Genomic DNA, 27657 nt, shown 5'->3' on the forward strand with positions numbered 1-27657 from the left:
AGAGTCATCAAACGTAGCCTTATTTTTAGGCGAAAAATAAAAGGAGCTTTGGGGGGAATCTGGATCTGAAGATCAGACTCTTAATGGCATAGGGTTAAAGTAATCAGAGTAAAGTCTAGGTAGACTGGTATATGAGCTCTTAAGAGTTACCAGGGAGTTTTTTTTTAATTAAACGGTATGGAAATCTTGTTGTTTAGTAGTGTTTGTTTAACTGAAGGTTGTTGCTGTAGGGCAGATTTTTTAAAGACTCTTCCTGAAACAACAGAAGGGAGTGGTGCTGACTTTCACGCTAAACACTGACTGAGGCTTTAACTCTCCTTTCATGTTTAACATCCCTCACTGTCAGCTTTTAGAGTTATATTAGAGGAAGCTTGCAACAAATATCAGAAAACAACAAACGCACACATAAACTTGGTATTCTCTGACCTTTTTGTGACACTCAGGAACACAGAAAAGTCATGGTGTTTGCAGCTTTTCAAGCCAGAGTTGAGCTTGAGTAATGTGAGAAATAGATGGTGAGTGATGAGAGTGAGGGGGAGAAAGTCAATGTAGTGTGTGTGTGTGTGTGTGTGTGTGTGTGTGTGTGTTTTTCAGGGTGTGGGCGGTGCTCATTTTCATGTGAAAGGGCTACAGCTGCTCCGTCGCTCTGAAGAAATTATTCATGCTTTATTCTAATGCTGAACCCAGAGGATCCACGGACACACACACACACACACACACACACACACAGGGGGCACCTCTGTTATCGGCCTAGTCGAGCAGCAAGGGTACAAATGTGTTGATGACAGAGCCGCTGTTGCTGTGTCATTTTTATTTTCCAGCTTTGCTTCTGTGGTTGAAAGCGAGCAACAGCATCCGCTGAACAAACACTCATCGTGTGTGTGTGTGTGTGTGTGTGTGTGTGTGTGTGTGTGTGTGTGTGTGTGTGTGTGTGTGTGTGTGTGTGTGTGTGTGTGTGTATTCAGGATGTGAAGCCATCACAGAGCAAGTCTAAGACCCTGACATTTCTTTGCCTTTTTCAGATCTGCCTGGAGTGTCATCTTCACTGACCCCAGATCAGATTATTTCCTTTTTCCTGTCATACCATCAGCAGACTGTGGGTAGGCCAAAAAACAAAGTAATAAAATATATCATGGATGTCACAGACCTAAATCATTAATACATCATCTGAATAACAGAATGCACGTTGCCTGTGCTTTATGAAGCAAGCTCAGCATACTCAGGATATCTTCCCGCTGTCTGGCTACACATATCGTGACATCGTGATACAGGTTCAGTGGTCACACAGAGGTGGCTATCAGCTTCATATGTTAACCCAGGGTTTGCCAATTTAGTGTGCGCTCACATGAAAGAGGTGGCAGTGGCAGGATCTGACCAAATGAAGCGATAACTACAATCTTAGTAAAATATGAAGAGGTTAAAAACAGTTAATCACAAAAGAACATAGCTGCTGCAGACACTGCACCGTGGTGTAGTCAGTAACAGTGGAAGAGAGCTGCTGTATTAATAAAGGTCACCCTATTTGAAGTCAGGAAGGAAAGCCAGCAAAACTGCAGTTAGAGCTCTGTCATTAAGACACAGGAGGCACTGACAGATTACTGCGTTCCAAAATTTCATTAAGTTCATCTTTAAATGTGTGAAGATGGTTTTATTGTTTCAGCTGCAGCACTGGTGGTGTTTAATGCTCTGAGAGTGAATAATAGACATAAAAACAGAAATCAAACTTGAGCTTAGTCTGTATGCAAATTTATGATATCATTAGGTCTTAGGATGATACATTGAGGGCTACAGAACATTAAAATGGTTCAAAATTACAACTAACGGGGGAAAAAAATCAAGGATTAAAGTTGCTTTTAAGGATCTATAAATCTTACTGATGCTTATTTAGCTTAGTATATGGAAGTCTTCCAGGATCTTTCAGGAATGGTGACACTATTTCTGGGTAATTGATTAGTCAGAAGGCAGTGATTTCATACCTGTTTCTCTCTTATCTCAAACATAACCTGCTTCAGAGCAGGCAAGGTCTGCAGCACAAGTGATGATGGTGATTTAGTGGGTACGAAGCACTGGGGGTGGAAAATATAGCCTCAAAATTATATCATGATATTTCAAGGACATATAATTCCTGGGATTGACCTGGGGATCTTTTGCTTGTTAGGTGAATGTGTAAACCGCACAAATGTTGGTGAGCGTAGCGTAGGTAGTGTTTTTTTTTTTTTTTTTTTTTTCCCCTGCGAATTTTAAGTAATACTGTAGTTTAAAAAAATATTTTGGAGCTGGGATGCTGTGTCTTGGCTCAAGCTTTTTAACCAGCTACTTAAAGCCCTCCTTTACCACCATCACTAGTTTGCATTCACAGCCTGCTCTTCCTGTCATATGGAGTGCAGCTAGCGAGTGCTCCAGCGGTGCTCAGTGCAGTCATTTGTTTCCTTTTCACCAGCCGCTGTATTTCCTCCTCACGTGCCTTCATGGTCTGGTTGTGCTTCACGCTACGTCTTTGCCTCAAGCAGCGAAACAGGTTTGTTGCATCCATCACGAGTTTTCTGTGCTGTGCTTTGTTGGAGGGTCTGACTTTTTGAAGCGGCAGCCTTTTTTACCCATAAGAACCCACAGTGACACCAGTGTCAGAGTTTTGCATGTTAAGGAAGTTTTCTTTAGTAGGTTTGTAATTCAAAAGGTTTTTGAAATTCTGTGTAGATTTTCCCAGAAAGAGAAATGTGTGTGGGCTCTTGTCAGAGGCTAACACGCTGCTCTTACTCTCAAGTCTGTGGCCATTGCTAAATCATTGATACTGCAAGAGGACACTTTTTAATCACGTAAAAATATATGCCAGCGTTACCGTGGTGAATATGGTAGGGCACGGCCTTAATGTGAACCACTATCGTAATAGAAAAAACCCAGGGTTAAGCCTGAAGTTAGCTGGATACGTCTAAATCCTGCTTCACAGTACAGGCCTCGGGTAGTGTGGATTTTTATTCATTATTAATAACAAGATTTGTTTTTTTCCACATATGTTGATTATATGTCTCACACATCAAAGCTGCGCCTCAGGGCTCCATTGAGTCCAACTGCAGATTAACAGGATAGCAGCACAGAAAGAAAGCTGACACATAAACAAAGGTGGAAAGAATATTTAAAAATCTTTGTACATCTTTTCAGATGTGAATATTTTCTGGTTGATTTCTTTGAGAGTAAACTGAACTCAAACAAGAGCTGTGACAGTGGGCTACAGGGGGACATTTCTTTGCTGGTTTCTTGCATTTTATTAAGTAACTGATCTACAAAATAGTTGAGAGATTACGCACCAAGCACCAGACATCCATGGGATAGTCCTTTATGGTCCTTTATTTAGCTCAAAAATAGACAGTGAAAACTGGGTTGTGTCTGTTTAGTCTGTTATATTTTGTTCAAATTTAGTCTAGTATGAGCATTTTTGGGACCACAGCTGTGACAGAATAACATCCCATCCAGTAAAAACTGGTTGAAATATGACTTAATTAACCCACTAAGCACTAACCCACTGCATTTTGTTTGCATAAAAACAAAATGCAGTCCTTCCTTTCTTTGCTGCTCATCCAACTTTTCAATAAATGTTAATCTGAGAAGTATCTGCAACCTTATAATGCTGAATGATGACAGTAAGAACATTTATTACTGGGACTTAAGTTTATTACATGTTGCACAGATCTTGCTTTCTTCCTGGATAAGCAGCTTTGGTGCTGATTGTGGCACTTGTAAACCAGTTGGACGACTATTGAGACGGCGTATTCTGACAGTTGGTGTCGCTGGTGCTTCCTCTAAAAGTTGCAGTGAAACCCAGTATGAAGGTCACTGGACCTCTGTGCAGCCTCATGCCACTTTCCTATATGAGCAGGCTGTGTATGAATATCATTAGCAGGATAACTTGCTCTGTACTTAGAAACTCTGAGTGATGGATAATTACCCTGAGGGTCAAAGATGTGAGGTAACTCCTTCCCTGAATCGATTAATCCTTTAATACTAACCTTCAGCTGTATTTCCAGCTGACATTTATGCTTACAGATTTATATTTGTGCACCTGTTACTGTTACAGTTTATGGGTATTTTAAACACTTCATTATTTATCTCGGCTCTGTCCTCCTCCTCCTCTGTCCTCCATCAGGAGCTGGTGTACTGCAGCTGCAGCTTATCTGCACACTTAATGTCTGAATAAGGAAAGGTGACAATAGGTTCTGTCATGCATCAGGAGGTTCACTTCCCTCAGTAAACCGTAAAGTCAGACTGAGTCAATCACAGGTGCAGAGAGGCTTTTGTTGCTCTGTTGACTGAAGCTTTGGAGTCTGTTGATGAGTTAATTCTCCTGAGCATGTGCGCTAAAGTCAGGTGATGCCTGTTCCTTTGGTATTTCACGACAAATTAGGCAAGTTAAAATGTTAAACTTGCATTTGGGAGCTGTTGACTGGAACTTTCAGTTTGAGTCCCAAAGAGATGTCGATGCAAGTAGAGGAGCTGAAAAAAACAAAGAGAGGTAGTGGTAACTTTAGGAGTGACCAAATCAACGATCTGGTACATTCCTTAAAAGAAAAAAAAAAAAAAAATTCCATAAACACTCCTAAACCTTCTGGAAAGCCTTCCCAAGAGTTAAAGCTGCAAAGGGTGGGCTGACATCATATTAAAGCCTGTGGATTAAGAATGGGATGTCACTCAAGTTCATGTGTGTCTGAAGGCAGACAAGCCTACTAATACTTTTTGCAATATTATGAATAAGCTGGTAAATTAGGTGATTTTGATAAAATGATTTCCTCTATTCTGTGAAAAGGTCCATGCAACCTTCAGACAGCAATGTGAAGTATTAAACCTGTTAGAGGTTAAGCTCTGTGTTAACTGTCAGTTGACAGCTAATGATGTGTCAGAATAAAGGTTAAAGAAAATAGACGATCGTTTTTCTGACACGTCCCTCCGCATTGAGGAAGATCCAGATTCAGAAGAAAGTGTTTGACAGATGTGATCAGCCACACACATACATTCGCTCATGAAAGACTGTGGCGCGATGCCTTGTCATTATGTGTGTGAAAGGCCTCCTGGCACAGAGGACACCATGAAAAGAAGGTTTCACCATGTATGGTCAAACTGGAGTCTCACGCTCATGCTCTCCAAATCTGTCTTTTTCTGCTTGAGAATGAAGCCAAAGGCAGAACCTCCAAACACACATAAATATGCACACAGACGCACACACACGCACAGCCGTTAAGGCTAATGTGAGCAGGGTTAGAAACTTAAACTTGGCTCAGACTGGCTTCCATCATAAGTCAGTGGGCTGATGAATGAGCTAAATGGTTTAGAGACTTTCTTGTGGACTCTTGTCATGTCAGAGGTTCCTTGTGAGCTCTCAGTGGCTGGTTATTCTGCCAAATGCACGTAAATACAATTTCTCAGCCTGCTGATTAAAATCTCTAATCGTATTCATCCTGCATATCTACCAAATCCTCAAGGAATAAATGGAACTAAGCAAGCTGTTATCGCACATTAAATATTATGATAAATGATGCATTAAAAGCTTTCTTCTTTGTGCTAAAGGGGCTGCAGATAACAATTATAACCCTTTAATTGGTGGAATAATGACCTTCACAATTTACTACATTCTGATGTCGTATTTTTATCCAACCAACAGTCCAAATTCGTGAATTAATGTACCATAAAGTACATCAGATATTTGAGACTTTGCTTGAGAAAATTAGGTAAATGATTACTTAAATGCTGTCAGTTTCTGATTATTTTTTCTCTCAATTCACTAACCAGTGAATCATGCAGCTGTAAAGTTAAACACAACACTTCTTACAGGGGCAAAAGGACCAGGACTGGTTTGATGGAGTTTCTGAGTCGAACATGACTAAGTTAAGGTCTTTATGTGATGGGATGCCCCCCCCACCCCCCACCCCCAGAAAAAAAAAAAAAGAAAAGAAAAAGTATGATTGGATGATTTATTTTATAACATTTGTAACATCAGATCAAGTAATTGCTGTGACCACGCCGACTAGAAACAAGCAGTACTGAAAGTAAAACTATCTTGAACTGGTTGTGCAGCATTTTTGTGGCTCCTGCATGTTGAATAGTTCATGCCTACCAGCTAGGTTTTCTCCTGTGATGGTTGTGTGCACCCCAAACAAGCAACCAGCACCTTTTGTACCTGAACAGCACCTGAACAGTGTTAATTTTGACAGCAAATTTTGATTTAGTCTTAGTCTTTTGACGAAAATGTAATTTAGTTTTAGCCATAATTTAGTCATCTGAATAGTTTTAGGTTTAGTCGACGAAATTATCGTAAGACTATAGTCGACTAAATCTACAGTCGATTTAGTCGACTAAAATATAAAGGGTGTAAAATGTAAATGCTTCTTCTTCATTTCCCTTGAATTAGTCATTATACACACTTACTCAAAATTAAACATTTATTAAAAGTTATGCAATATTATTAATAATATTAACATTAGTGTTTTACATGCTTCCCACACACCTGATCATTAACACCACTTTACTGAGATAATACCAGCGTTTTACAGCAGGACACGCTCTGAAAAGTACAGGGCAGTGTTCAGGACTAAGATTAGGAAAGGCTAATCCACCGCGGTGTGGAGATTTTCTCTAAACACAGACGCTAAACTGGATATTGTGCTATAGTTATAGCTCTAATATCTCTGTATATTTGCAATTTGTATACTTGTATATTGTCTTATAGTTTTTATACTTATTTGTTTTTTTCTGTAAGCACGAAGTACCGCAGCAATTTCCTAATGCTGTGAACCTGTTCACCCATATGGCAATAAAAACCTTCTGATTCTGATTCTGATTCTGATTCTGATTCTGAAAAAACACTTTACCCTGCATGACCCTTCCAGGTCACATGTCAAAGTTGAGAAAGTTTATCTCGGGACCCGCCCACTTCACATCGCCAGTGGCTATTTCACCCGTAGTCACTTGAAGTTGCTCAATCTCAGTCACTTTCTATGGTCTCTGATTATATCCCTGCAAATTGCTTCTAGTGTAGCTTTAGTTACTCATTCCATGAATGGACTCCAACTCCACCATCTAAATCTCGAGGGGGTGATGGTAGTCCCTGTTCTGCACCCTCGATGAGCTTGCCGTAGATGAACCTGAACCAGGTCCCCACCTGCTGAAGGTTCAAGTGAGACTCACTGTCTGGCCTGAACTAGATTTCTAGAACAGAAGCAGGACTAGCATCGCAAGCTGGAGTCTGATAGTGGGACAAAAGACTCTCTGAAGAACAGCTGAATCACATCGAGGTCCCCATAAATTTGAACATCCCTGTTAAACCGTCCAACTTTACATCATTAAAATTATATTTACAGCCTGGTACAAAAAAGAATCAATTTTGGCCTCTATTGATAGTTTTCATAGTGGTCACAGGCAGCTGTAGCAGATTAGAGTCTGTGAGGCCTCAGCTCGACACCGGACTGGTCCTCGCCACCATGTTTGTGGTGCGGATGCACATACTGTAGCACCCGCACCACAAACATGGTGGCAAGGACCATCACAACATGGGGGAGCATGGTTAGCAATGACTGAACTTTCAGAATAAGAGACATGAAAAATAAAACGCAAAAGAAAAATGCTGTGTCAACTTGCAAATTATACTAGGTAGTAAAGTTTTTGTTGCGGTATTTCACAGTAAAACTTGTGAGATGTGGCTATATCCTCCCTATAATTGCTGCTGTTAATGGGTCTTTGGGGCTGTTTATACCCCTAATGAACGTAAATCTACTTTGTGAATCGTGGATTGGGGTTTTAGGTCAGGAGCTCTAGCCTGGATTTACCGTGGCTTATATACAGTGCATGTGTGTCCCCGTTTCATGTGACTCACAAACCTACACACTCAGAAGCCATGCAGACTAAATTTGGAGCTGCCTTATATGGTAGCTTTACCCCCTCAGTGAAGTTCAGTGTTCGCTCCTTGTGATACTTTTTTTTTTTGTCGGATTGGTGAATTTCCAGACCTGCTGCATTGATTTGAGGAGTGAAATCTGTCACTGTCATTGGCTGCAGGGCATACAGAGAGGTTGTATTTGACAGAAGGTAGTATAAATTGAAACTGTAGAAGAAAAATGTCAGGAAGCTGAATCCCTTTAACAGCTCTGTAAAGTGGTGAAAATATGCTTGACCATTTCTGGATAGTGAAAGGATTGACAGATGAATCTCAGATAGGTAACTGCTGCCTGTTAAATGCCTGGACTTTGGTATTGGACTGTGTGCATGGAGCCCATTTTTGATAAGCCCTCTCAAACCCTGGTGTTTTTTGGCTCTCAGAGTGGAAAAAGTGACTTCAGTTGGCTGAGAGGCTGGAAAGTTTCTTTTAGAAACAAAGACCAGAGATGCATTGAGATTTTCTTTCTACTATAACTCTTTTTTTTGACACCTTAAAGAATTGTGTTTTTCTTTTTTCTGGGGTACTTCTGGGTTTGACCCCCTTTTGCCTTTAGAGCAGCTTTCTGCCTTGATGGCATAGATGCTGGAAACATTGCCCACAGATTCAGTCAACATTGGCATGATGGTATCACACAGCTGCTGCAGATTTGTGCAGCCAGCATCTCAAAGGTACCCTATTGGATCAAGGTGACTGTGGAGGCCATTTGAGTACCGTGAACTCACTGTCATGTTCAAGAAACCAGTTTCAGATGATCTGAGCTTTGTGACATGGTGTGTTATCCTGCTGGAAGCATCCATCAGACGATGGGTACACTGTGGTTATAAAGGGATGGACATGGTCAGCAACAATACTCAGGTAGGCTGTGATGCATAAGTGATGCTCACTGTGGTACTAACAGGCCCAAAGACATAAAAGTTTTGCTGCAGACATAAACATAAATGCAGCCATAACAGCAAGAGAATTATTTTCTCAGTCCATTAAAATCAGCTTAAACTCCTTTGTAAGCAGTTGTGGTAACTTCACCTTAACTTATGTACTACAACTGAATGTGTCATTCAAAGAAAATGGAATAAAAATAGGAAAATGTAATCTCAAAAGGTTTCACAGAAAGTTCTGCATGATTTTATGGTAGACCTGCTGCTTAAAATATCTCTAAAGACTGATCAGCAGGGCCTGAACAACAGCAATAAGCTGCACATGATTATCAAACATATTTTCAGGACTGTGTGGGTGTTCAGAGTGCTCTCCTATGGGCTTTCTTTCATCAGAGAGATTTTTAGCATGTTATTAGTACTGAATGAACTCTTGTAATTCATAAACAGCCCAACCGCCCTCATTTATGACTCTAAATGCTGAAAGTTTGAATATTCCTTTAATGAGGGTGATAATCTGAACTCATCCACATCCACTCACCACTGTTATTTAATCCACTGCTGTGGCTGCAGGATAGACAGTTCATCTGAAACATCAATTTGTGGCATATTATGAGCCCAAACCCATCACCCCCTGGCATTATTGTTGCCTTTAAATACTAGTCACGAGGTCAAGAATTCTTCATACAGGGCCATTCCATAAGAAATCAGTCAGATCTGGGAAAAAATAATCCCACACGACCTCTTGAGAATCAGCTGATTCTTGCAAGCCTTGTAAACTTTTATCTTAACAATGTCAATATTCTCCATATCCTATGAAAATTTCATATAGCTAGCCCCTTTACTTATGACAATCAAAAATTAACCCACTCTTTTTTATTTCAAAGGTAAAACTTTGCATGAATCCACTAAATGTACCAAAGCTATTATGCAGATAAAATCAGCTGATTCTGAGGAGGTCAGATGGTAGGCATGCACTGATTTTTGCTTGGAATGACCTGACCGTCTTCATGTTTTAGTTTAAGGACTTGGAGCTGAGATTTGCTGCAGTCATCAAGGAACTGGAGCCATGATGGCTGTAGAGCTGTAGACTCTGAGCTGCTGCGTGTGTGTGTGTGTGTGTGTGTGTGTGTGTGTGTGTGTGTGTGTGTGTGTGTGTGTGTGTGTGTGTGTGTGTGTGTGTGTGTGTGTGTGTGTGTGTGTGTGTGCAGGAATGTATAAATCTGTAGGGAGATGGAGCTGCTGCCATTCAGACTGCTGCAATCTTGAGTTCACAAGCATAGAAGCACACAATCAGCAGCTTAAGTGCACACTTAATGCATATTTACTGTTTATTGCGATGCACTTGGGTTTGCATGGTACAGTTGGACAGTACATGCACATACTGTGATTACACCTGCTAAGCACTTTTAATACAAATTTATTTGATTATTTTATTGGTTGATAATTAAATTGTTTGCTTATTAAGTTGATTTAAGCAGAAAGTAGCACAAGAATTTCCAGATATTCTTAAAAAGGACTAAAAAGACAAAATCTCACATTTTCTAGAAAATTCTTACCAAAAATGTTGGATGGTTTCCAGCTGCTTAGCTTTATGCTTGGACTCTACTATAGTAGCTTTGCATGATTCACAGATCAAAATAATCCTTCCTTACTTTACACTGGGCTTTGGGGAAGCCCATCGCTTCAAGCTGTCAACCCTATGAGACAACCTTCTGATTGGCTGCTCCACCCATATCCACTCTCTATGACATCATACAGAGCCAAGAGTGGAAAAAAGCCTGAGCAGCTGGCTCAAAGTGATTACTTTTACATGGTCTGGCCTGTTTAATATGAGTATCCAACCTTTGAACAGGAGGGAAAAAAATAAGGAAAAGCACAACACATCCACCTTAATTTAGAAAGAAAGACTTTACAGGTCTCAAAATTAGCATCGGATCATAACAGACCCATGTTAAATCTACCTGTCTACCTGTTGCCTGGTAATTAATGCTGACATGATAGAGAATGGATATGTAAATCCCGATGATTAATTAAAAAGCAACCATATACAATAATATATAATAATATACATTTTGAGGTGTTGGTTTATTTAAGTCAAATATAGTGGAAACCACTGGTTTAACCTCTAATTATGCGTTATGTTTTATGAATGTAGTATTTGGTCCCTTTTTTTTTTTGTGTGCAAATACTGCTTATACCTAAATGTTGCGGAGTAACATGAGGAGGAGTTTTGTGGGTTTGCAGAACAAAACGTCCAGCTGAGGGAGGTGTGCTTATTCTGCAGAAATGTTTAGGTGGGCGGTACGTGTCAAAATGGCATCCACATGAATACCAGGACCAAAGGTTTTCCAGGAAAATGAGACCGTGTTGTTCAGTCTGCCTGTCGGTGGTTTTAATGTTATGGCTGATCGGTTTCACAGCTACAGTCTTGTATTGGTTAATATTTCAGTTCGTTCCAGGCAGAGAGGAAATGCTATCCCTCCAAATACTTTAAGTATTTGGGTCCCCGCTGTCAGTCAGCAACTTCAAAGTGTAATTAGGAAAATTTAGACCTGCTGTGTCCTGCTTGCAGTCCAATGCAAAACTACATTTGAATGCAAATGCAAATGAGGTAGGTTTTCCTCCAGGTAGTGCTCCACTTGTTTGCAGTGACAGATGTAGGGCACTTCTATCTGAGCTGACCAAAATGGGACACAGTTAGTGGTGGACCATGTACATCAGGAAGTAGGCCACCAGCTATTAACCCAGACTCACAACTAAGATAAGATCACATTCTGGGCCTCTTTTCTTGAAAGTGCAGCTCTTATGGGCCAGTTTTTTTTTTTTTTTAAACAAACACAAATGCAATTTCCTGTATCTTGATGAGCCACTTTGCCTTTGAATTATTTTTAGATACAAGAATACATCATCTGTCGATAACGTTTTAACAACTAGGATTAACCGTAATACTTGGGTCTTTTTCTCTTTAATATTTTATGTTTTTCAGTGACAGAAAGCATGACTTATTTTAAGAGATGTTAGCAGGAAAATCTACCTGTGAAATGTAAATGTTTTAAATGCAACCAGGTTCATAACTAGAAGGTTTGGCCCTAAAATCAAGCAGCTGCAGTTCCTCAAATGGCCATAAAGGCTGGATGCACAAACTTACAGCAGACATAAACATAGGCACAGTTTGCTATGAATAACAGCTTTTTTTATCTATGGATACTTTCCCCCTTGAGAGCAACTATATGGGGATAGGCGCATGGTTTCTTTGATTGACAGGGAGCTTTAGCCAGTTGCTGCCTGCCAAGCTTCATCAGCATCAGCATCACGCTGATGCCTTTAGAATTATGTGACTGATATTTAAGCCTGCTGTGTAGCACAGACCATCCATTTGCTCTTTTAGTGTTTTTAATATTTTACTACCAAATCACAGATAAATGTTTTCCTGGTTCAGATTAGACCTTTCGAGGGTGACGACAGGTGCTAAAGCATATTAAAATCAACTTCAGAAAAATTGTTTTAATTTTTTAGCACAGTCCTGTGATTTTCATTTGGAGGAGGCCAAAACCTCTTGGTTGGATGTTAATATTTTCTGTGTGCGGGAAAAACCCTGAGATAGCCGTGTGTTTGTGTACTGAAACTTGTACAGGTTATGGATGCAGCGTGCTTTCTAAAGCTGCAGTCACAGAGACCTAGAAACTGGTCACATGTTGGAACATGTTGGTTGCAACATTAGGGCAGAACTTTTACTTGCTCAATTTCTGGTTTGTGTTGTATTTTTTTGCATTTTACTACCACTTGGCTAGTAGTTGGTGAGTGTTTACAGACAAGTCAGCGCCTTCCACGCAAACTACAGGCAACCGCAGGCAATCTGCTCTTGACTAAAGCAATCACAAGGAGGTTTCCTGTGCAGCTTCTTCTTTTCAACCTCCAGCAACCACTCACCAGCTGATAGCTTAGCACCCCACCCTCTCACCCAAATATAGTCACTTTTTTTTTTTATAGTCACTTTTTGATCCAAAATACTAATATGACAAACTGCTAAAATGTTTAAACCAGTAGGCGATGTCACGGTGGCAAAGTCCATCTTTTATATACAGTCTATGCTTAAAATTGACCAGACTGTTGTACGGTGTGTAATATCTGCACGCAGTCAGGAAAACAGTTTTCCACAGCATCTTTGAATGACTGTTTTGGAGAAACAGGTGTGATTTTCCACACATTATTTTGACCTAAACCTGAAACACTTTTTTTTTTTTCTATAGGAAATGGAGCACAACTCCACCCAAATAGACTGCAGCGATCTCCGTGTGTGTATTGTTAATCTAGACCGCGGTGCTCCTCCATTTGAGCTGGCTACAGTCCCTTGCGTGTACAGCTTTGCTGCAAATAGGCTAATTGCTCTTTGCAAAAAATGGGACAAAAAGAAGAAAAGCAGGAGAGACGGAAAGAGTGGGACATTTGCTCGTCCACAGGCCGAAACCTTCAGGGGGACAGTCCCAAAAGAGAAGTGGAGCAAAAAAAAGTACAGAGTTTGTGGAACGATGGGGAAAAGTAGTGATAGTTTTCCTTAAATATAGAAAGAAAAGCAAGCTTTAAAAGAGCACCGAGTGATCGGTTAAAGCACCAACAGCACTCACACAGACATAAATTGCGCTCTTATGTATTTTCCACTGTTTACGCAGACCAAAGCACATGCGCTGAACCTCACTAGGCTGACAGAGCATGCTCGTACTCATGCAGACACACACGTGACTCAACATATACGAGACATTGTAGTGTGTACACAGCCTGGCCTGGATGTGTTTGGATTGTGACACAGTTGTTTGGATTGTGAAGAATTTTGGCCACAAGAAGTGAGGGGTTGAACATGCTGCATGATGAGCTGTCTGGAGGTCATTTTGTAGGGCTCTGGCAGTGCAGAAAGGAGAAAGTAGCAGATACCGGTCCTGCTGCTGGGTTGATGTTTTTCTGCGGCCCTGTCCTGCTGTCTTTCTGTAACGGCACATTGTGGTATCTTCTCTACACTCTTGAGACAGCACTGGGTGACGCAGCAAAGCTTTTTGGGTGTATTATGTGCCATCCTGGAGGAGCTGGAGGGGCCTGTGAAAACTTAGATTTGCACTAAAGCAGGTGAAATGGATTCAAAATGGTTTGTGTTTCCAAACCGCACAGATTGCGAGTTTAACTGATTTTGTGTTATACTGTGATAATCAAGTGTTTCTGAGTGTGTAGGCGCCTTACCTCAACCTTGTTTATGTAGCACTACACCTCTACTGGTAAGGTTAAAAAATGGTGTGTGTGTGTGTGTGTGTGTGTGTGTGTGTGTGTGTGTGTGTGTGTGTGTGTGTGTGTGTGTGTGTGTGTGTGCGCACATCAGTGTAATGAAAAAGCCTTACTGAATGCCCATTGTGGGAAAAGAGGATGCCTGCTCATTTAAATTCTGCTGCTCACACTGACATTGAATCTGCAGCTGATTCATATTTGTATATACAACATTTTCTATTTGTGTCCTCATGAAAATTAATGGTGTGCTTTTGACCTTCATTACCCTGAACGCGCTGCAAAGGGGGGGGCATCATCTCCGAACTGTATACTGGCTGTCATTGCATAGAGAGATTTGCATCTGATTAAATTATTGAATTTATTAGAGTTGTCTTGAAGAAAAATGTTTGCGACTGATGTGAAAGTGAGACCCACACATGCGTAAAGCTGGTACATGTCTCTGTCCAGACGCTGAGATGATACTGTATTGATCGATCCCTGTTAGTGAAATCAGATTCTTCCAGCAACAACGGCAGGATGAGGGTCGAAGCAGAACATCAGCACACAAGCAGAAAGTAAAATGAGCCGGAGGAAGTCGGTCTGAGCGTGATAAGAACATGCGCTGCAGGCTGCATGGGATGCGATTTTGAATAAAGACTTGATTTCTTGACCCTGAAAGTTGCAGCTGATACTCTTGGTTTGTTCTGTCAGTTTTGCTTTCTGTGATTCGTTCCTGATTTCTGTTCTTCAAATACTTTCGGAATTGTATTCACTGGAATTCACGTTGAAACCACACAGAGTGGAATTTTTCAGATTTTTGTAGATTTCGATTTTTAAAGACTTTTAAGGATATTCCATAGTGAATAAAGCACAAACGGTTTAAAGTAGTGCTGCCATTTATTTATGTTTTTATAGAGGACTAAAACTGCCAAAACTGCTGGAGCCTATCCCAGCTGTCATAGGGTGAGATGCAGGGTACACCTACGAAACGCAGGACCTTGTTGCTGTGAGGCAACAGTGCTAACCACCATGCTGCACATAGATGTTTGTCCATTAAGTCATATTTATTAATTAATTTTATTATTAATTTTATTTATTTTTTCATTAGGCAGCTTCAGTCCTCCATACAGAGTCAAATTTTTAACAAAATAATGCATCTATTTCTGAGTTATTTTGAGAAGTAGTTTTATTATAAAGGATGCTCTTATGTTGTGGCCAATTAGCTGATCCAGTGAAAGCTCAACACAGCCAGGCTTTCAACCTAAAGCTTCACTTGGAGATAACGAGGATCACGATGGTGGTTATCAACTCTCTGTTAAGCCGGGTTTTCTGCTTCAGGCTCTGTGCGTGCTCACATAAATAAAGGGGACATCCAGGAAAATGGGAGATAAAGATTTATAATGAACATAAAAATATAACTGTAAAAATCTAACACTGTTTCAGCAAATAAGACTCCACAGTGTAGTGAATTTTACACATTTGCCTAACAAGCAAAAGATTCCTGGTTTGGTTCCAGGAAGAACCACTTTGATGTAGCCTGGTTAAATCTGAAGACCTCAAGCTCAGCATACCGAGTAATCTGCTAATCTGACTTAGTTACAATAAACAAAACAGCATCCTCCTCTGTCCCAGTCATCTGAGGGGTATACTGTACTAACTGCTCATTGGTCTCGCGCTCTTGTTTCTATTAACACTGTATAATCATCATTATTACACTTTATTTCAGTCTTAAGGACACAAATGAAAAAATAAAAATGCTTTAAACTCTGTAATGACCTGAATGGCCTGAATGCATGATGCTTAATTCTGGATACATGCCTTACCTCTCCTTTTGTCTCCGCTCTCACTCCACGTACAGAGGTGAGCCGTGAGCCGCCGTGGATCTACGCAGCAGGAGGGTCACAGCACATGGGAGTGTGTGAGTGTGTGCGTGAGATTTTGTGTTCAGGCCTCCTGCCATCGCTCGCTCGTCCCGGACAGGCATGGCGGGGGGCAGGGAGCGCAGCGGCTCGAGGACGCAGAGGCCGTGGTCGGTCTACCGAGCCAACACACTCGAGCTGTCCAACGAGATGATCGGCTTGGCGCTCGCAGGTCAGAAATATTGAAAAGTTTGGTGTCGTACATATATCATGCAAAGTAAGCTAAAACTAAAAAAATGTGTTGTTTTTGTGTATTTTAGGGAAAATTTAGTGTAAAAGTTAGTTTGGTCACATTTAAGCAGTTTAGTTTTGGAAAATATTTTAATATTAAAATGTCACCAGCTTTTGAAACTAACTTCTCTCACACTGATGAAGCATCCCAGAGACTGTCACGCAATATCAAGGCAGCTTGATTTTGTATTTCAAAATAAAAGCCTTTTGAAATCTCTTATATGAGCTGTGGTTACCTCTAATTTCCCTACCGATTACAGGGAAACCTGTTTTCACAGACTAATTTCATTTTATATTAGTAGTATCAGGGGTTAACCTTCCACCCCCCCCCACCTCCCCAAATCCACAGCATTCTAGACCCATGATTTTTTTGCTGAGGCTTACATAGGAAAACAATTCATCTGTTAGCTGACAACAACAGTCCTATAATGTGTAAGGTATTGCCCAGTGCATTTAGACAACACCCTATAATGTCCAGTCAGCTTCTTCCTGCTGGAAAAACCCAAACCTCCAGGTCCAGGAAGTAGTTTGTGTATGCAGGTATGTAACCAGAGTATCGGGATGCCTGGCTTGGAAGCGAGGTTGTTTTCGTATTGGGTTTGACTGTGTGGTAGAAAAAATGGTGACCAAACAAGATTGTCTGAGTTTTGTGTATTTAAAAAAAGCCTTTTAAAATTTCAGATGTTTATCTTTCATTTAAAAAGCCATTAGATAGCTTCGCTGTTTTCTAAATGTAATCAAAATCTACCTAAAGTACCTTTAATGTTGCAGCTGGAGATGATTTTAATAATCTATGTACTGCTGGGTAGCTTGATGTTTAGTATTGCAGCATAATTTATCAGTAGATTTATATTTTAAAAGCTCCAAATGTTGTTTTTCTGACCTAATGTTCTAATCTGTTGCTTTGCAGGAAATAGTCAGGACCCAGATGAACCTGTGCTGGAATTCAGTGTGGGTGAGTAATGCGAGCATTTATGACTGCTATCAGTGACATTTATTATCAGTGATTAAATTTAGTGGTCATTAGTGCCTCAGTTCATCATCTGCTGCCTACGAGTGACAGCGCAGATGCTTTCAGCATGCAGTCTGCACTTGTGGTAGCAAAATATATGCTGAAAATCTCCATAAAGCAGCAGCTCAGCAGCAAAAGTATGTTTGTATCAAGCAAACCAGAGTAGAGTCATCTGGTTGGAAGTTAATGTGCATGTGAAATCAGTCTGAACAGTTTGAAACAAACCCTCCAACTTCTCAGTTGCAAGGCTGCTTGTGCAATCAAAATATCTTTCAGAGAGTCTGTCTGCATGGCTGTTGGCTCGATTTGTGTGCGTTTTCTCACCCAGCGTGCTCAGACCTGGTGACTCCAGCTCTGGACCGAAAACCCAACAGTTTTGTAGCAGTGAGCTGCACGACACCGCCGCAGGCCTTCTGGACCAAACACGCCCAGACCGAAGTCATAGAGGTCAGACTCCTCACTCAGATACATCTTCTACAGTGGGACTAATATTAAAGCAGCTCTGGGTTCCATAATGTTGATTTCAGCTTGTAGGTGTGACTGAGCCACCGCACAGTGACCTGCAGAGGACTGTTTGCCTCCACCTACACCTCTCTTACCTACGTTGTTCAGTCAGGAGGTGGAGGACGAGGGAGAAGTGAACAAATTAAACAGCAAAAACACACTTTTGGAAAAGTTTTGTTGCCAAACACAAACAAATGTGACTTGTGAAAGAGCGTTTTCAGGGGCCAGATCGCTTTGGATTGAATGCATTTATTTACACGCACCCCTCGAGTGCAGAATGAGTCATCAAAAATCAAAAATAATGATTTTGTTGGGTAAATACTCATATAAATGTATTTTTATGCATACTTGGCAAAGTAAGAATCATATAATGTGAGAGCAGTGTATTTTTAATGTTGTCTGTATGTGTTAGAATCAGTTTCCTCTTCTGCTAGGCCCTTTTGCATGTAGTTTGAACTTTTACCTTAAATTCCAAAGCAAATTGAAGCTGGTGTGTTATTTTTCCTTGAAAGTGTGATTTGATAAAAAGAAACCAAAAGAGTTGTTGTGATTATGAACTATTTTGTGTAACCTGTCTTTCTCCACAGGGCACCAGTAACCCCATCTTCCTCAGCAGCATCGCCTTCTTCCAGGACTCCAACATCAACCAGCTGACGCAGGTCAAACTGGCCGTGTATGACGTGAAGGACCGCTCGCAGGGCACGGTACGAACAGCAGCGCCGATTATTTCTTTATTTTTGTTTGTTTAATAATTTGAGCACACAAGCAGCTCAGTGTGTAAACTGTCCGTCTGTCCAGATGTACATGTTGGGCTCTGCACTGTTCCCTGTGAAGGAGATGCTGCAGGAGAAGAGCCACAAATTACAGCTCGAACTGCGGTAACACACACGCACACATACACACACACGCTTTGCTGCCTTTTTACTGCTATATTGAAGATTGTTTAAAGTCACTCCTGAACTGGAGTGACTTTAAACAATCTTTAAACAAAACTGACAGCCAATTGAGTGCATCTTATTGTCGTTTTTATCACCATCTTCACGCACCAAAGCGGCTTTGAAGGCAGAAACTGTGAACGGCCGGTCAAGCTGCAGCTGCTAGTGTGACTGTAGCATAAATGTGGCAGCTCCCAAATTGTGGAATTTGCTGCCATTACACATTAAACAGGCCTCTTCACTGGCCATTTTTAAATCTACTCTTAAGACCCACCTCTACTGCTTGGCTTTCGACCAAGTTTGAGATGTTGATTTCACTTATTTTGTTTATTTATTTATTTAATTTTTGTTATATTGTTTTACTCATGTTTATTTGTGTCTTGTATTTTATTGACGCTTTTAGTTTGTGTTGTAACTTTGTTTCTATCTATTGTAGTTTTTCTTGTGCTGGTGTGTTTTTGTTCCCATGTTCAGCTCTTTGGTCAGTGGTTGCTGTTTTTTTTTTTTTTTTTTTTAAAGTGCTTTATAAATAAAAAGTTGGCTTGGCTTCGCAGCTGCACAAATGAACCGCATTTGGGTGGGGGACGAACTAGAGCTCGATTTAAATGGACTGAAAAGCGCAGGTGTGAAAGCACCCTTATTCCCCTGGAACGTCCTTAGTTATGACTGTTTATGCTGCTGGATATATCTGAACACAAAATTAACTAAACAGAATTTCTTTGAAATTAAAACAGATACAAGGTACAAACTACATTTGTGTTGATATTGATCTTAATTCAGCTCAGCTCAGGAGTTAACAGTTTCAAACATGAGAAGAAGCACCAAATACTTAACGACTTGATTTTTTTTTTTTAAATTTCCACTACAAAAATACAGTGCTAAAATCATTGGATTGAACATTGGAAAACAAAGTAAACAAACAAAAAACGGTCATGGTAATTTTGGGCTTTTAATGATAAGTTAATGTTTATTTGTTACATGCACAGTTATACACAGTACAATGCACAGTGAAATGTATTTTGTACCTGCAGCTGATAATAAGTAGTTAAAAAAATATATAAATAAGAAGAATAAAAATAAGTAATTCACACTGCACATAGAGTAATAGAATAATTGACATTGTATTTACATGAATGTATATATTTGAGCTTGTATGTAGGGTTTGAGAAAATCCAAAATTAAGTCAAACTTGTGCACCTAGTTCTTGTTTTTTAGTCATTAAAGATGTATGCTGTCCGATCATTGCACCCTGGAACAAAACAGTTCGAAGAAATAATTTAAAGCCCAAAATTACCATGACATCATTCCCCATGATGGGTGCATGTAAACTTCTGACCACAACTCTAAGCAACAAATTGTCAGAAATTTAAGGTAAATATGTTTGAAGTTCAACTGGACCATAGTTAAATTTCTATTTTACATAGTGTACTTTTGAAAAATAAGAAGTGTGGTTATTTTTTCCCATCTTGACAGAAAACTTAATGTGGTTTGTGAAATGAAATGGTGTGGGCTGTACTTCCTTTCCTTTAAACGTGTTTCCTGCTAAATTTGCAATACAAAACTTGCAATGGAAAAAGGATGTAGTGAAAGATTTGTGGTTCTAGTTTTCAGTGTGTCACTAAAGAAGGTAAATAGATAGATCAAGACTGCTGAGCTTGTTGGATGGCAGAAGGACACGTAACCGGGTTTCATCTGAATAGCAGTGGATGTGAATCATCTGGCTGAGAGGAAGCATGTATAATAAAATTTTTAAAAAAAGAAGTGGGCAGGGAAATGAGCCTTGAGGAACGCCAAGATTAAAATAAATGGACAACACAAAGCAAGTATTATATCAGGCTACTGCAGAGGTTCTTTTAGAGAAGAAAGGACTATTGACTGTAGAAAGCTTTTATACAGTGATTGGGAAGAACATAGAAGATGTAAAGCAGATCCCTTCATCTTAACCCAATTTGTAGAAAGTGCAGGAGAATGGAGTGGGCATCTGCATCAGAAGTAGTATTTTGAAGGTGTACCTTCAGGCTAAGATAGTTTTCTCTCTCTCTTTTTTTTTTTTTTTTATTTTGGCACAAAAAAAAAGGTATTTAGGAATTAAGTGGTAATTAAAAGAATGATCAGCTGCAGCTTTAATGCTGTTTTATGTTCAAACGACAGATCAGCAGAGAACCAGCGGGTGGGGACCATCACTGTAGCGGCGTGGCAGATGGAGGAGAGAACAGACCAGAGGATGCTGATGGGACATCTGCCAGAAAGCATCAACGGCCGGGTAAGAGGCTGGCAGCCACAGGCACGTTAAGATTTAGCTTCCTTATGATGAGAGTGCAGATTTTCCATGATTGGCCAACACCAGGGTCAGTTATTATATTTGCAAGTACAGCAGATCTTGTAATGTTACATCAATGAATGTAATCCTACATTTGTATCAACAGTTCTGATGTTTTTTTGAAAGTATTTGACCAGACCTTTAATACCAAAAGGTTTCTTAGTATCTTATTCTCAGATTTTTTTAGTGTTAATGGTTCACTTTTTCTCAAATAATGTTGGTAAAGTGTTACTTATTTGCTCCTGAGCCTTGTTGTTTGTCAGTGTCTGTGTATAGTGCATTATATTTCACCATCATGCCATGATAAAGACATCCTCACATGGCAGTAAAGTAATTTATCTCAGCAGATTGAGTTTGCGTGGTAGCTCTGGGAGTGTGGTGTAGGTGATAGTGGAAGGTTGATGTTACCTGCCTGGGCTGACTTTCTGTAATGTTGATGCTTGTGTGTCTCTTGCAGACGGTGCTGCCCGTTGACGAGAGCCTGACAGAGTCCATGGGAGTTCGAATCAAGTACGCCTCACTGTGCAAAGATACCCTGCTGCGCTCAGGTGGGACAGCTGGTTATTTCTTTGCTTTGTGAGTCAGTGGGTGCAAAGTAGAGTGGTGTTATCAAGATTTTGGTGAAGATTTATATCATGATTTTTTTTTTTTTTTTTAGACTTTTTTTTTCTAAATCAAAAACTTGGCTATATTGTTTTGTATATTGCTAATATATTTATCATTTTAAGGCAGTGTTTGCTTTAATCTGGTCACTGAATATTTAAAAGCACACAGTCATGGCCAAAAGTTTTAAGAATCACATCAAATCTTGGTTTTCACAAAGTTTGCTGCTTCAGTTTCTAATATGGCAATTTGCATAAACACCAGAATTTTATGAAGGATCATCAGATGAATTGCAAATAATTAAGTTAACATCTGCCTGACTCTGACTCTGTCAGGCTGATTGGGTTTGAATAGCAGGTTGGATGCTTTAAGAGGAGGGTGGTTCTTGAAATCATTGTTCTTCCTCTTTTCACCATGGTTGCATGCAAGGAAACGCGTGCAGTCATCATTGCTTTCCATAAAAAGGCCTTCACAGGCAAGAATATTGCTGCTAGTAAGACTGCACATAAATCAACTATATATTGGATCATCAAGAACTTCAAGGAGAGAGGTTCAGTTGTTGTGAAGGAGACTTCAGGCTGCCCAAGAACATCCAGCAAGAGCCAAGACCGTCTAAAAGTCATTCAGCCTCAGGAGTGGGGAACCACCAGTGCAGAGCTTGCTCAGGAATGGCAGCAGGCAGGTGTGAATGCAACTGCATGTGCAGTGAGGCGAAGACTTTTGGAGGATGGCCTGGTGAAACATCAAGGACAGGCGAAAAGTACAGAAAAGTACAGATGCATACTGTTCAAGCTAGACCCATCAAACTTCACACACTTGTTCACTGACTTTACTATAACAGAACTTTACACTAAGGTTGTGATATCCCAAGTGTGACAATCTGTATCACCATATGGCATATATATATATATATACAACTGTTACCTACCTTTTATACCAGGCTCATCTTTTAGCACTGATTCCTTCTGTGTAAGGAAGTGCTACATGTATGGTCCCTATGTTGTTTGAGAGCCTGTAACTTGGAAAATTCAGTATTCTACTAAAAATAGTCAAATATTTTTGATAAAATAGTCAAATATTCAAAAAAGGAAGCACGTAAATGAAAAAAGTCCCCTAAAAAAAGATGAGTGTGACTGTGTTGTAAATATCAGAAAGGTTTCTCTGCTTTGTGTTTGCCTGTAATTTAAAGATGCATCTGAGACCTTCTGCACTTCACCCCTGCACCTGTTTTTCTCTCCTCATCCTTCATTTCTCTCGCTTACATTTTCCATCAACATGCAGTAGAATTATATTGATTGTCCCCGGTGTGTGGGAGGTATCTGTTTACCTCGGGGATAGAGTGGCAGTCCAGAAATAGCAGAAAGCAATAATGATGTTTACAGAGAAAAACTTCAGGCAAATCCATCTTCATGTAATCTGAACTAATTGAATTTTATGTTGCTTCAGTGTTTGGAGGCACGATGTCGAGGATGTACCGCTTCCCCACCACTGATGGGAACCACCTACGAGTGCTGGAGCAGATGGCCGAGAGCGTCCTGTCTCTGAACATTCCCAGACAGTTTGTCAAACTGTTGCTGGAGGAGGACGCGGCCAGGTACACATGCATTTCCAGCTTTCACCATAAGGGAACTTTAAAATAATTTGAATTTCTAATGTCGAATAAACAGAAGTAAACCAGCACTTGGCTCAGGCTGGCATAGTTAAATCAGTGAAGGAAAGGATATTACTAGTCAAGATTGTGGTATCTATTTTTCCTGAAGGTATTTGAAGAAGGATCTGTCTCTTGTGTGGTGTTGGTGTGCTTTCAAAAGATGTATAGCTTCTCAAAGTGTATTCAAAGCAGGTCAATGCAGTTTAAAATATAGCAGCAGATGTTTCATTTTTCCCTGTAGAGTTAAAAAAGGCAAAAGCTTTTTTTTTTTTCCTCAAAACTGGGTTCCTATAATAAATGATTTTGGTGGCACTGCCAAAGGCCTCAGTCACACAGGCTTAGAGACCAGTCAGCAACCCCCTGGTAACCTCCAGTGGTTGCTAAACTGTTGGCATAGTCGCCCGTAGTTTGCATGGTAAATGCAGACTTGTCTGCAAACATTTGCCAAGTGGTAGGTAGTCCCTGTTTCCACTTTGCATTGCACTTTTTCACACTTCACTATCCCTCAGCCAGAAGTTGGTGACTGTTTGCAGGCAAGTTGGCGTCTTGCATGGAAACAACGGCAGAACACAGCAATCTGTGAGCAACCAAAGCAATTTAGGAGATTTTTGGTGCAGCACCTCTGTTGTGGCCACATCAACCTCCAGCAACTACTCACCAACTGGTTGGGGAATGCACGTTTTCCATAGCGGGTCACCGACTGGTATCTAGGCTTGAGTGATGGGAGCGAGAGTTTGACGGACGGATTGGGGCTGTGGCTGCAGTGATGCTGATGTTGCATCGGTCTGTCATGGCAAAGAGAGAGCTGAGCGTGAAGGCAAAGGTGTTGATTTACCGGCCAATCTGTGTCGCTACCCTCACCTATGGTCACGAGCTTTGGGTACTAACCAAAAGAACAAGATCGCCGAGCAGAACTGAGCTTCCTCTGAAGCTCCTCTGGTTCGGGCATTTGATTAGGATGCCTCCAGGGTGCCTCCTAGGTGAGGTTTTCCAGGCATGTCTTACAGGGAATAGGCCCCAGGACATGCTGGAAAGACCTTGGTGTTACCCCAGATGAACTGGAAGAGGTGGCCGGGAAGAGGGAGGTCTGGACTTTGCTCCTTAGACTGCTACTCCCACGGCCCAAAGCCTGATAAATGGTGGGTGGATTGATAGATAGATGGATGTTGCATTAAACCAGAACAGAAGAAGCAAATTATCCTGTCTGAGAAGCTGAAATCACAGAAAGTCATTAAATTGTGGACATTATTTCTGATTGTGGATAATTGTCACAGCTCTTATTGCAAGTCATTTGAAATGCATCTCCAGGCGAGCGCAGCACTTCTGCTATAATTAAAGTCTCCCCCATTTTCTTTTTATTCTCTTTCTGTAACTTTTCCATCTGCAGGGTTTGTGAGCTGGAGGAGTTGGGAGAGCTGTCCCCTTGCTGGGAGAACCTGCGGCGGCAGATTGTCTCTCAGTACCAGAACATAATACTCGCATACCAAGAGACACTGTCTGACCTCAGTGAATACAGAGGTTAGTGTCTGCACCAATTTTTCTTTTTTTAAGTCTTTAAAGAGATTATGACTAAGCTTCTTCCTCTCTCTTTGATAGGTCCATCATTTAAAGCCAGTAATCTGAAAGCAGAGAAGAAGCTGGAGTTCATGCCCACTAACCTCCACGTTCAGAGGATGAGGGTGCAGGATGAGCTGGGTTTTGGTTAGACACATACACAAATAAAAAATCTTTCTTTGAGCACCCATGCTTTTTTTTTCCTTCCCACATTTAAAAGATCCCCATGTGTATCTCCAGAACAGACATATGATGTGGTAACAGTCGGCGCTCCGGCTGCTCACTGCCAGGGTTTTAAAAACAGCGGTCTGAGGAAGCTCATCCAGAAGTTTGAGGAGGCAAAAAAACAGTAAGTTCAACACAAAGCGAGCCAACAAATAGGAAAATAAAAGGGGGGGAAAAAAGCATGTGTGTCACAATGACCTCTGCTCCCGTTTTGGGTTTTTATATTTTGCTTTATTCATCTTGTGACTTGTACTGTTTCAGATGGTTTAAACAGTGATTTTTTTTAATTTTTTTTTTCCCGTCATGGTTTCTTCAATTTCTGCATTAATTCTGCAGTTCCCTTTTACGGCTTCCTCTTAATTTTGTTTTTGTTACTTTTCCGATCAGCGTATATGAGGAGGAATGGTGAGTTGTTGCACTGCTTTGCTTGTTTTCATTTGACTGTGCATCATTAGCCTCTTAATACCACTTAAAAAAACACACACACACATTATTTCCAGCTGGTAGGAAGTTTTGAGCTGGATGAATGGGATTTGCGTAGCTTATTATGATAATGAAAAGAATTAATGGCACATGACGCATCAGTATTAACAGTGTTCTGTTAAAAACTAACTAAAATGAAACTAAAATGTATGTTGTCTTAAAACAGGCACAAGGTTTGTCACAAAGTTGTTGAAATACCGCTCATTTAGTAAATTCAGTTGTTGCTTTAAAGTCTATTAAAAACACATTTTTGAACATTAAAAAGTCAAACCAATACATGACAGTATATTTTTATAATTCTCTTTAAAATGGGTCTGAATTTGTAAAGTGAGTGGTATCGCTTCCCATCCCTGCTGTTTAGTGAAGTCAGTTCCATGTTGTCTCTCCGAGCCACAGTTAGGATCATTAAGAGCAGGCATGTGCATGTAAACACTGTATGTTTGTACATCTGTGAAATGTTAGTTAAAATATGGTGGGTAACATTCCTCCCTTTGTTTTTGAAACGGCTCCTCTAAGACAGAGCTGTTAACTTTTGACATTACAAAAACATATATACTCACTGGCCACTTTATTAGGTACTATTAATGGGGTGGACCCCTTTTGCTCTCAGATCTGTCTTAATTCTCTGAGCCACAGATTCAGCAAAGTCCTGGAAGCTTTCCTCAGAGGTTTTGGCTCAGATTGACATGACAGCATCACACGGTTGCTGCAGATTCGTTGGCTGCACATCCATGACGGGAGTCTCCCATCCCACCACATCCCAGAGATGCTCTACTGGATTGAGATCTAGTGACTGTGGAGGCCAATTGGGAAACCAGTTTCAGATGATCTGAGCCATTACTCTGCCACCACCAACCTGAAAGGCTGCTACAAGTCAGGATTGATCCATGCTTTCATGTTGTTTACACCAGAGTCTGACTACCATCCGACTGTGGCAGCAGAACAGACTCAACAGACCAGGCAACGTATTTTCAATCTTGCCTAATTTTGGTGAGCCTGTGTGAATTGCAGGAGTGGCACGCAGTGTTCTCTTCTGCTGCTGTTGAGATGCTCTTCTGCATACCTTGGTTGTAATGAGTGGTTATTTGCGTTATTGTTGCCTTCCTATTAACTCAAAGCTCTCTGGCCGTTCTCCTCTGACCTCTGACATCAACAAGGCATTTTCTCCCAGAGAACTCCGCTCACTGGATAGTTTCTCTTTTTCAGTACGTTCTCTGTAAACCCTACAGATGGTTATGTGGGAAAATCCCAGTAGATCAGCAGCTTCTGAAACACTCAAACCAGCCTGTCTGGTATCAACGACACGTTTGGAGTCACTTAAATCACCTTTCTTCCCCATTTTGATGCTTAGTTTGAACTTCAGTGTAGACATGTAGGCCACCTTGACCATGCCTACATGTCTACACTGAGTTACTGCCACAGAACTGGCTGATAAGCAGCAGTTGAACAGGTGTACCTAATAAAGTGGCAGTGAGTGTAAGAGAGTATCCTCAGCATAACCTTGGACACAAACGTGCCTGCGTGTTTTTGTTCCTTGCAGTAGCGCTCTCTCCAGCTCGCAGTCCATCATCTACATACCCCAGGACATCATCCGAGCCAAAGAGATCATCGCCCACATCAACACGCTGAAGACTCAGGTCAGCTACTACGCCGAGAGGCTTTCTCGAGCCGCCAAAGACCGATCGGCCAGCGGACTGGAATGGACGCTTGCTAGTCTGGCTGATAAGGTACTGCAAGTCTTTGGAAGTGATGCAATGTTATGTGGAGACTCTTCTTATTTCATTTATACGTTCTCCATTTCAGACCCGTCAGCTGGTGACGGTGTGCGACTGCAAACTGCTAGCTTCGGCCATTCAGGCCCTGAACGCAGCGCGTCCTGAGTACATCGCCTCCAAAGCGTCGCCTTCCGCTGAGTCTGAACAAGTAGTCCTCCGAAACGACCAGGACACGCTGACGGCCAAGTACAGCGGTCGGAACAGCCGATCTTCACTGCACGTGGACTGGCATGAAGAGGAGTGGGTGAGTTAATCAGTACTTGGGCTGCTTTATGAGAACAGATAAGCTTACTTTCTTGGCGTGCATTGTGTATACAGCTTAAGATCTCAACTGCACTCTGTACCAAGTTGGATGACAACCAAACTTTGTAAGAGAAGAGGACATACAGTTTGTAATTT

General features: G+C 40.8%; 1 protein-coding gene across 3 annotated transcripts in view; it reads left to right on the forward strand.

Moving 5' to 3' along the window:
* The window catches only part of LOC115793688 (inositol polyphosphate-4-phosphatase type I A-like), a 68571-nt gene that overhangs the window by 11012 nt on the left and 29902 nt on the right, over nucleotides 1–27657 (forward strand). For all 3 annotated transcript variants that reach the window (XM_030748798.1, XM_030748807.1, XM_030748789.1), the window contains exons 2-14: nucleotides 15905–16137; nucleotides 17107–17151; nucleotides 17537–17655; nucleotides 18300–18416; nucleotides 18511–18590; nucleotides 20799–20910; nucleotides 21425–21515; nucleotides 23017–23164; nucleotides 24609–24739; nucleotides 24818–24922; nucleotides 25016–25124; nucleotides 27024–27210; nucleotides 27287–27502. In XM_030748798.1, coding sequence (XP_030604658.1) covers nucleotides 16029–16137; nucleotides 17107–17151; nucleotides 17537–17655; nucleotides 18300–18416; nucleotides 18511–18590; nucleotides 20799–20910; nucleotides 21425–21515; nucleotides 23017–23164; nucleotides 24609–24739; nucleotides 24818–24922; nucleotides 25016–25124; nucleotides 27024–27210; nucleotides 27287–27502 — 1569 coding nt within the window. In that variant the 5' untranslated portion in view covers nucleotides 15905–16028. The remainder of the gene's footprint in view (nucleotides 1–15904; nucleotides 16138–17106; nucleotides 17152–17536; nucleotides 17656–18299; nucleotides 18417–18510; nucleotides 18591–20798; nucleotides 20911–21424; nucleotides 21516–23016; nucleotides 23165–24608; nucleotides 24740–24817; nucleotides 24923–25015; nucleotides 25125–27023; nucleotides 27211–27286; nucleotides 27503–27657) is intronic.

Source organism: Archocentrus centrarchus, chromosome 2, assembly GCF_007364275.1.
Source record: "Archocentrus centrarchus isolate MPI-CPG fArcCen1 chromosome 2, fArcCen1, whole genome shotgun sequence".
NCBI lineage: Eukaryota > Metazoa > Chordata > Actinopteri > Cichliformes > Cichlidae > Archocentrus > Archocentrus centrarchus.